Source organism: Belonocnema kinseyi, chromosome 2, assembly GCF_010883055.1.
Source record: "Belonocnema kinseyi isolate 2016_QV_RU_SX_M_011 chromosome 2, B_treatae_v1, whole genome shotgun sequence".
In the NCBI taxonomy this organism is placed as follows: domain Eukaryota; kingdom Metazoa; phylum Arthropoda; class Insecta; order Hymenoptera; family Cynipidae; genus Belonocnema; species Belonocnema kinseyi.
In genome coordinates this window covers 97,227,371-97,237,823 of record NC_046658.1, presented here as the reverse complement: position 1 = coordinate 97,237,823, position 10,453 = coordinate 97,227,371, and the positions used below count along the sequence as shown (strand labels likewise).

At 28.5% G+C, this 10,453-nt stretch overlaps 1 protein-coding gene across 2 annotated transcripts in view; it reads right to left on the bottom strand.

Annotated features, from left to right (window-relative positions):
* The window catches only part of LOC117168361, an 11,382-nt gene extending 3,771 nt beyond the window's left edge, over positions 1–7,611 (bottom strand). The window contains exons 1-2 of one of the 2 annotated variants that reach the window (XM_033353950.1): positions 7,418–7,611; positions 2,975–4,516 (exon numbers count right to left, since the gene is read on the bottom strand). In XM_033353950.1, the coding sequence (XP_033209841.1) occupies positions 2,975–4,480 (1,506 nt within the window). In that variant the 5' untranslated portion in view covers positions 4,481–4,516; positions 7,418–7,611. Of the gene's footprint in view, positions 1–1,720; positions 4,517–7,417 lie in introns of those variants that run through there. The other variant, XM_033353948.1, reaches the window with a different exon arrangement.
* Positions 7,612–10,453: the final 2,842 nt, after the last annotated feature.

Sequence of the window (10,453 nt, the reverse complement as noted above, 5' to 3'; positions counted from 1 at the left end):
TCCACACAGTGTGATGTAGAATTGCCTGAACTTTAAAAGTTTCTCAATTGAAAGGTTTCTTAAATTTGGAATACTTTTTGGCAGTGTCTATGACCACAAAAAAATCTGGCTATTTGTACCTAAAATTTGGTGCAAATAGTAAATTTTCCAGGTCCCACTATTCGTACCAAAAAAATCTGGCTCCTCGTATCGAAATTTTGCTTCAAATAACCAGGGCCATAATTTTAGGTCCCAGTTATTTTTTCGTAAATTTAACATCTTCCAGTCTAAAAATTTCAATTTTCTCTTCTGTTATTTAATTTAATTAATTAAATCTTAGTAAATTCAAACTTGAAATCTAGAAATTAAAATAGAATTTCTTATAATTTTAGTGGCATTCTAGATTATTTAAATTTAATTATAATCAATTCTGAAATTAAAAATCAATTATAATTAACACAACATAAAATATCAATTTTCTGTTACGCTGCTTAATTTCAACTTAATTCTTTTCTAAACTTGTATGTTTTGTATTATAATTCTCATAAACTAAACAATGATTTGTAATTAGAATCGAAAAACGAAAATCGCTTCAAATAGCCGGATTTTTTAGCACGTATAGACACTTTGATTTTTCAAACAGAAAGCTTAACAAATTTTAATTTTTGATATTTTTTGAAAGATGAATGCCTTTATTTACTATTTCTTATTCTTGAAGCTATTTTCATTTAAATATTGTTAAATTTGAAAACTATTAATTAAACAAATTTAATCGACAATTCAGGCTTTCATTAGAAATAATTATACTTTGAAATATCATTATTGAAATATACATTTTTCACTTTTTTAGTAATCGAATATGATACTGTTCGTCCAAGTATAAATTTTCTAATTAAAAGTTCATAATTTATTTAAAAATTAACAAAAATTGTAAATACTAAAGCTGTAAACTCGCAACTTTTGACGATACGATTACAGAAACGAAAATGAATAAATAAATAACAAAGCAGAAATTTTCCAAATTAGAAAAATGTAATTGAACCTAGGTCATCCCTGGCCCTTTTCCAATGCCCCGTGGGGCGGGAAGGCACCCCTGTGACTGGTCATAGAAATAATGTAAGATCACACCCCTGCCCCTTTTCCAACGCCTCGTGGGGGCGGGAAAGCACCCTTGTGACTGGTCATAGAAATAATGTAAGATCACACCCCTGCCCCTTTTCCAACGCCCTGTGGGAGCGGGAAGGTACCCTTGTGACTGGTCATAGAAATAATGTAAGATCACATCCATGTTTTTTCAAACGCCCCGTGGGGGCGGAAAGGCACCCTTGTGCCTGGTAATAGAAATAATGTAAAATCACATCCCTGCCCCTTTTCCAACGCGCAGTGGGGGCGGGAAGGCACCCTTGTGCCTGGTCATAGAGATAATGTAAAATCACATCCCTGCCCCGTTTCCAACGCACCGTGGGGGCGGAAAGGCACCCTGTAACTGATCACAGACATAATGTAAGATCACACCCCTACCCCTTTTCCAACGCCTCATCGGGATATAGACTTCCGTCACTTTCATTTTGCCGAGTTTCTTGGAAAAAAACATTTCTATAAAAAAATGCTTTCAATAAAAAATGCATATTTCGATGAGATCTACAACTTTTATTTGAAACATTTTTTTCAATTTTGCATATGAGCTGAGATAAACTCAAAGAAACATAATTTTTATTTTTTTTTGGATGACTGCACCATGAAAATCAAATTGGTCCCAATTTTCACTATCATATTCGTAATCAGCGCATCAAAATACATAGGTATGAGCATTTTGAAGTAAATCGGGCATAGACCCTTTTCGGAAGTTTATCCGTTTACTCTTTCAGTCCCTTTTATAGCTATTTCGTAAATGTTTATGAGGTGGTTACATTGTTTTCAATTCAGAAAAGTTTTTTTCGGTCATTCTTTTTTACATAGCTGATTTATTTAATTCTTTTCATTTAATTCTATTCTTAAATGGAATCGGCAAAATTAGAACGTTTGCAGCTTTATTATTTACTATTTTTTAAATTCTTATGAGTCTCAGTTATTTCTGAAAAGGATTTCTAAGACTAAAATAGAAAAAGATGAAATGCAACTTGAAATATTAGAATTAAACATGAAATTACAATTATACGTACAAAGAAAATTTTCATATTTTTGTTCATATTTTCCACGATTTTTGTAAACTTAGATATAAAATTAATTAAGTTAAGTATATTGAGGCAGGTTTTATTTCCGGGTGCGGACCCAACTTCCAATCAACATTATTACTTTAATTCTCAACTTCTTCCAAGTCTTCACGAAGATTCGAATTCAAAGCAATTTCATTTTCCTCAATCACACTTTCACTCTCTTTTTTTAAAATTTCCGCTAAAAATTGATCACGAACAAAACACCTCCAAGGAGAATATTGCTGCACCTCTTCTACAATTTTTTTAAAACTTCTCGCAGTTTCCGAATTTGGAAATCGAGACGCAACCAAAAAACTCTCCAAATCTCCATTCTCAAACTCCACATACCCTCTAAAAATATAGGTTGTCTTATTTTTCAACTTCAAATCTAAATTACTACCTATTTCACACTTTACAACAATCCTCCCTTTAAATTCATCCGAAACAGCATAAATTAATGTTTTCTGAAACTCCTGAAATCGTTTTCTTTTAATTGAAACAAACCCTGGAAGTGCAGTCACTCTTTTCCACTCTCTCGAATTATTATCAAATTTATACAAATCAGCTTTAGAAGCAAAAAGGGCCCCTTTACTAAGTCTCGTTTCACAAGTTTCAGAATTGTCTCTCAATTTTGTTATATTCGATGCACCAAGCCAGGAAAGATCTACATGAGAAGGAAAATCCGCTTCCCAAGCTATCGAATTTTCTTCTGTTTCAGCCTCGTACAATTTTTTCAAAATTTCCAATTCGAATTCATCGCTCGGAAGTTCAGGTGCATACAAATCTTGAATAGTTCTTACCGCATTTTTTAACTCTTTAGCAATTTCGCGATTTTCGAATCTGATCGCCAACAAAGAATCTTTCATGTCCTTGATATTAGTTCTCCAGATGAAAATTCTTGGATCCTTTTCTATCAACTGAAAATCTAATGTTATTTTAGAAACAATTTTCTCTTCGGATTGCTCGGGTTTGATTGCAATAATTATTTTCGGTATTTCTACATTCCTTAATATCTTCATCGCCCCTTTACCGTTGTCTTTCCACTTTTTTGTGAAGGAATCAAAACAAAAAAACTCAGCTTTGAACTCGCCCAAAATTTCCATGTTTGATTGATTTCTTAAAGAACTCTTCTCGGAAGAAATAGAAAAAGAAGAGAGAGAAATAGAAGAAACTGTTTTTGGGAATTTACTCAAGTTCTCTGTTAATTCTCTCTCAAGAGAATCTTCTTTCGATGTACTGGGAAGACGAGCATCTTCCAAATTTGGGATTTTTTTATCCTCTAATTCAGTAATTTCATATTCCCCGGGAAAATTTGATTCCAAAGCAGCTTGATTTTCTTCCACGATAATTTCGAATTCCTTTTTGAAAATTGCACTCATGTACTCATCTCGAAAAGCACATCTTGAAGGTGCATGAACTTGAGCTTTAATCACAGCTTCCATAAAACTTCTGGCAACTTTTATACTTATAAATCGACATCCAATCAAAAGACTTTTCACTTCTTTTTCACATTTTTTATACCCCCTCCACATCCAGGTTCTATCATCAATAGCGATTAATTCAATATCTAAAGTTATTTCGTGTCTCAAAAAGTCTTCATTCTCTATAACGGTGAGAATCGTTTGTCCAGTATTTTTCAAATTTTCAATTTTCACTACTCCTAAGAAAAGGTTACTCCATTTTTTGGCACTGTAATTAAATTCACGAACCTCAGCTGTACATCGAAAAGAATCTCCTTTATTATAAAAGCTTTGATAATATTTCCCATTAATTAAATCATCCCAAGATGAAAAATTCGCAAACAAAGCAGCCTCTTTTTCCAGAATTTCTCGCTCGTGTATTTTTCTAATAATTTCTAATCGAAAAGTCAAACTATCAAAACCTATTTTGTCTCCAACTTGAATGCTTTTGATTGAAGTATTGAATTTTCTTGCTATTTCCGGAGTTGAAAATCTACAAGCTATCATGTTATGTTCTTTATATTCCGAATTTTTAGTTTGTAGTGAAACTCGAAGCATCCATGTTTTTTCGTCTTTGGGGATTAAATCAAAATCTCGAGTTATTTTTCGGATGAAATTGTAAGGATATGATGCCTCTGTTTTTATTATGATGAATGACCTTATGGGTTTTCCAAATTTGTCGATGGTGAGAGAGCCTGAAATACTTTCTGCCCATTCTCGAGTTAGGAGATTGAAGAAAAAAATTTCTACTTTGTAGTCACTTGTGTGCTTTTTTAACTGTTCGAGGGATGGAGATTCTGATGGTAAGTTTGAACCTGGGATAAATTTTCTGAAGAAGTTCATCATCTTGAGACACGTTGAGGTCGATGAAGATTCCTATCACTGAAAAAAATATGAAAAATGAGACGTTGTTATTTTAATTATTATGGTATCATTAATTTGGAATAGTACTAGTACGTTTCAAACTGCAAAAGTTCTTAATTAGAAAAGAGAGAATGTGTGCAACTTTAAACTAAAATGTTTAAATTTATACATTTTGAAATTAGATAACATTTTAAATCCTTTAAAAGTAAATAAATGAAGTAGTTTAGCTCACATTTTTAAGAAAGAATGAAACCTAGAAAAGTTTGTGACATTATTATACAGAATAAATAATATAATTGACTTTTTTCATTTTAATGATGGGTTTCTTGTTGTTTCGGAATCATACAAAAAGTCAAAAATTAACGATATTCTGTACCATTTTTTGAGATTTTCCAAAACATATATTTCCTCAAAAATCCTTCGGTGCAATACATAAATTGATAAAAAAAGGAACCGTTGCTAGAACTCTTTGAGCGAAACCATTTTACCTCGAATAATACTGGATTTGGGAAAATGCTGGTACTTTTCAATGAAAGAATTGTTAGGAAAATACCCCATCCTAAAATATTTTTTAGATCACAAAAAACACATTTAATTTTAAATCGAATACTTTTGCATTTAAATGATTTTTCATTCGAATTGGTTAATATTTGACAGTATCAAATATAAAACTAAATTGACTGTTTAAAATGAAAAGTTTATGAAATTTTAGAATTTTAATTTTGTTACCGTTCAAAGCGGAAACATTTTCAATTATTAATTGAATTATTCTAAACTTTTTTATATTCAAATCCTTTAATATTTGAATTATTTTAAGTAAATTCAGATTGTTCATAATTAAAAAATTTGTAATTATAAAAAATACTTTTCAAAATTAAAACTTACAATTAAATTTACTAAATTAAATTAATTCGAATTAAAACTTGTATGTAAAGGAAAAATTTCAAATTCAGCGTTCAAGAAGAAAATTCATAATTTCTATTTTTATCTGATTTTAAGTAAAAATCAGACAGTTTTAAGATATTACATTGAAAATTGAAATTTTATTAAAATAATACGATACAATATCGCCATGATTCTAATTTAATTTCCAACGTCTGTTAATAAGATTTTCTCATTTATAAAGCTTGAATTTCACAAATTATTTTCTTAATTTTGCAATGTTTTGAATTTATTCTGGAGACATTTATTTCAAAATTGTGTAAAGAAACAGTTTAGAATAATTATATCTAAAAGGATTAAATTTGAAGCTGATTGAAATTAAAACCAAATAGTTTAGAATATTTAAATCTGAAATGATTAAATTTGAAGCCAAACAATTTAGAATATTTTACTTAAAATTAAACAATTTTAAACTGGCTAAAATTGAAACCAAACATTTAAAAATATTAAAATCTAAAGTTGTTCAATATTAAAATGATTAAGATTGAAACCAAATCATTCAGAATATTTATATCTAAAATTAATTAATTTAAAACTGACTAAAAAAGCTTTAATGTGTAATTTCAAACAATTTAATAGTGATATTACCCTGATATTTTTAATATTTTATTTTAAAACTAAAAAATTATGGAATTTGGAAATGGAATCCTTTAATAAAAGATGATAACTATCTTTAAGTATCATAATATCATGCAGTATGAAGTTACATTCAAAGGAATAAAATATATTTTTTTCTTTAAAAAATGTTATTCTCGTCCAAAAATAAAATCACAGCCAATTTCACCGTTCAAAATCGAAGAATTTTAAATATTGTGGACCTTTGAAGTTTAATTATTCTAAAAACTTTTAAAAATATATGCTTTTTATTTGAAAGCCTTTAAAATTAAACAATTCCAGAATTTGTTTATAAATTGAAGCGAAAATACAGGACGTTCAATGTTAATTTAATTAATTAATAATTACAATAATATAATAATTATTGTAAATATTATATCATAATATATAATTCTTTAATTATAATTTAGAAAGCCAATATTGTGCATCACATTTTCCGAAACTGAAACAAACAAACTGCGACAAATTTGTATGGCATTTAAACTTAAATTATTTTTAAATTAGAATAGTGTAGATACTGTTAATTATGACTGATTTTCTCATCTTGAAATATACATTTTCCAAGTAGGACTAATTAGTTTTAATTGGACGATTCTATGTACATATACTGAAGCGACGAATTTTTAATAATTTAAAACTGACATCATTTTAGATTGAAAAGTTTTAATACTATAGCAATTTTTGTATTGAAAATGAAAATATAATCATTTTATTTGATTTTTATAAATATAGAATATTGTGGACAAACTAAATTAATTTTTATTAATGAAAATTTTTGTATATTTCGGTATCTATTTAAAAATTATGATGTGCAAAATGATATTTTCATAAATTGTTCGGGTATATTTCTAATGTGCAAACACAAAATGTTTTATGCGCGGAAAGTGCAAATACGATAGCTGCGAAAGCAGTTATAGGCAGATTGATTCAATTTGATACACGTATGTCATTGCACAATGTGTCGAAATGAATTCAAGTATTTTTTACACTTTTCGAAAAATCTTGTTCAAAATTTCATAACTATAATCAATAACTTTATAATAAATAAAAATAATTTATCATTATCCGTCTAAAATAATTTTAAAGAAAATAATTATAATTCATGTTTTCAAGTATTTACCTCATTTTGTAAACAAATTTGATGTATGCATAAATAATATATAGTATATAATACTACAAATATAAATAACATGAACTTAATGTTGACATTGTCATGATAAAAGTAGGACATTTTTAACTGAGAATAATTTAAGACTTCAGTATTTGTTTAGATTAATTCGATTACTTAAATGAGAAAATTGATTCATGATATGAAATTTATGTATAATAATTTTATGTACAGTATAAAGAATAAAAACTTACCCGAAACGTTAGTGGCCTAAAGAACATCCACATGTTAAGTGAGAAGATTGCTCATAATCGCACATGATTTGCTCGTTCCTCTACTTCCTTCCTTTCTATTGTATGTCTTCCAAATTGATCGAAAGTATTTCAAAATATATTTTTTCACTTCAATGGAGAAATAAATTTCTTTCTGGGAGTTCAGTTACTCAAACTTACATTCTAAGATCTAAGCGGATTCTATCCGATAACTCCTTATCTAAAGAAAGTGAAACCAATTTATCAATTACCTTTGATAAAGTACGCAGGAGCGTAGAATTGTTTTATTTTTAATAAAAAATATCAATAATGAGTCTCTGATTTACTCTATATTTCTATAGTATTATTATTTTTATTATAAAAATTCAATATCATTTGCATTTTTCACCAGAAAAAAATCAAATGATCAACTTTATTTATTAACTTAATTTCTCTGAATTTCAGATAAACTCGAATTACGTGCAAAAAAAATTGTTTTTCTACCTTAACTGGATTTTTTGAATTTTGCATTTTTAAATTTTTTAGAGCATAATAGTATAAAAAATTTCAAAAGTTTCAAACATTGAAACAGGAAATTTAAAAATATTTTTAAAATCTCATGGAGTATGGAATGTAGACATTTAATTATTTATTAATATGATATCAATTTTAGTAATATTATTATTATTATTTAATGTAAATATTATTATAACTTAATATGAATTTTGATTTTGAAATGAAATTTTTAAAACAAACTGAAAAAAGTCAAATTGTATAACAAAATATGCACAAAAAGAGTTAAAATGAGAAAAGTGCGTTTTTAAATAATAGTGTTATATAACATAGGAAAAATGAGAGAGAAAAAAGAAATAGACGACCAAACAACCTCGCTCTCTTTTTCTGATGTAAAGATACAACCAAGCCACCTCGCTCTCTTTTCCTTACGTGACCTGTTGAGAACGGCGCTATGAAAAGTCTATTTATTAATGTCTTCTGAAATCAAAAAGTATGCGGTGGAAAATTACCTTTAATTTTGAAGCCAAATTTCCAGTTTTTTAAGTTATTATTTTTGAAGTATTAAAAATAAAACAAAATTCATATTTATTTATTGCACATTCCGTCTTTCTCCTTTTTCCCTCTTCCTCTTGTTTCCCACTGACATTCTAAGTGAATTCAAGGAACTCAGTACGAAAATGCAACATTTTTTCGTTGAAAATTCATTCTTTTTTTTTAACTCATTAATATTTTTTGGTTGAGTATTCAGCTGCTTAGATGCAAATTCAATTACTTTATTAGAAATGTAATTATTTTTTTGATAAATCACAAATTTTGATAAAAAGGAATAATTTTTTTCATGTTAAGAACTAATCTGTTTTGTTGGAAAATATTTTTTTTTGGGTTGAGAATTCAACTAATTTAGTAGAAAATTCACCTCTTCGATTAAACATGATTTTTTTATTCTACTGCTTTGTATTAAACTCGCCCTAATGACTAAAAAAATTTAATGATTCGTTAAAAATTTTGTTACATTCTCGAAAAAGAAATGTTGTTTGTTCTAAAATTCAGCTCTTCTGTTAGAAACATCATCTTTCTTGTTTAAAAATGCAAATGTTTGGTTGAAAATTAACCTGCTTATTTGGTTAAGGATTTTCCCATTTCGTTGAAAAGTCGTATTTTGGGATATAAATGCAGCTGTTTCTTATTTTAAATATAAAAACTATTTTTTCCAACACACGCACGTAAAGTTCGATTTTCGAGGCATATATTGCGTGCGGGAAGTGACCAATTCCGAAACCGTGGTTAAAAGCAGTTAGAAAAAGACTTTTCCTACCTGCTGCGCTTGCGCTCTTTGAGTGAGATTACTTTTTCTTGCTGTTGCGCTTGCGCATTTCGAGTCAGAATTACTTTCCAGAACTGTCGGAATCATAACTTCACTTCATGATGATTTGACGCTTGAGAGACTGATTGTGAGTAGTGAAGAGTTATTGGACATACTCGAAGTGATAAGTTACCACAAATGACTGATAAATCATCGATAAATTACCGATAAATTACCGAAAATTTTTGAAACTTTTAGATATCTGAAATTATCGGTAATTTGCCCATTTTTCGTAAATTTTAGGAAATTTGTTTAATTTAGCAAATTATCCATAAATATTCAAAAATTTTTGAATTTCTTCCAAAAAGCTTCGAATACACTAAATTTCTATCAATTTTTGGTCATTTACAAATTTACCAAAAATTTCTGGAATTTTTAGGTAATTTTTGTAATTTTACAATAAATTTCCAAAAATTACCAAAATTGTTCAAAAAATTGATTTTTATTGTTTCTCAAATCGAAAATTTCCTGCATTGGTTAGAAAAAATATCGCGTGCTACAGGAGCTAAAAGTAGGTAGTTGAAATTCTTGTGAAGTTTACAGTACTTGCCATCGGCTCATCTTCGGTTCGTTTCCGGCTCGTACAGCTAACTTCACACCCATGTGGAACTGCATACTTTCCGCACTTGTAGCACAATATACTATTCTAGTTGAGAAAACAACTATTACATTTTTTCATTGGGGAATTCATAATTTTAGTTGAAAATTAATCTCATTGTTTGATAATTTGATTTATGTTTTTGAATATTAATTTTTTTAACTGTAAATTTTACTATTTCTTTTTTATTGCAAAGTTATCTTTTGTAGTTGAATATTGATTTATTTTGTTAGAAAAATTACATTTTTGGGTTGTAAATTCAAATTTTTGAAGGGCATATTTTTAGGGCGTATTACGCCATTTTTGCCGGAGGAATTAATCGTTACGTCAAGCTTCAGCTTGAATTCCACTTTGTGGAATTCAAGGAATTCTTGAACTTCGTGGAATACAAGAATATCGTGGGATTCATAAAATTCAAGGCATTCGTGTTATTCAAGAAATTCATGGAATTCAAGGAATTCGTGAAATTTATGGACTTCATGGAATTCATGGAATTGGTGAAACCCAAGGCATTTGTGTAACTTAAGTAATTCAAGGAATTCATGAAATTTAAGGAATTCGT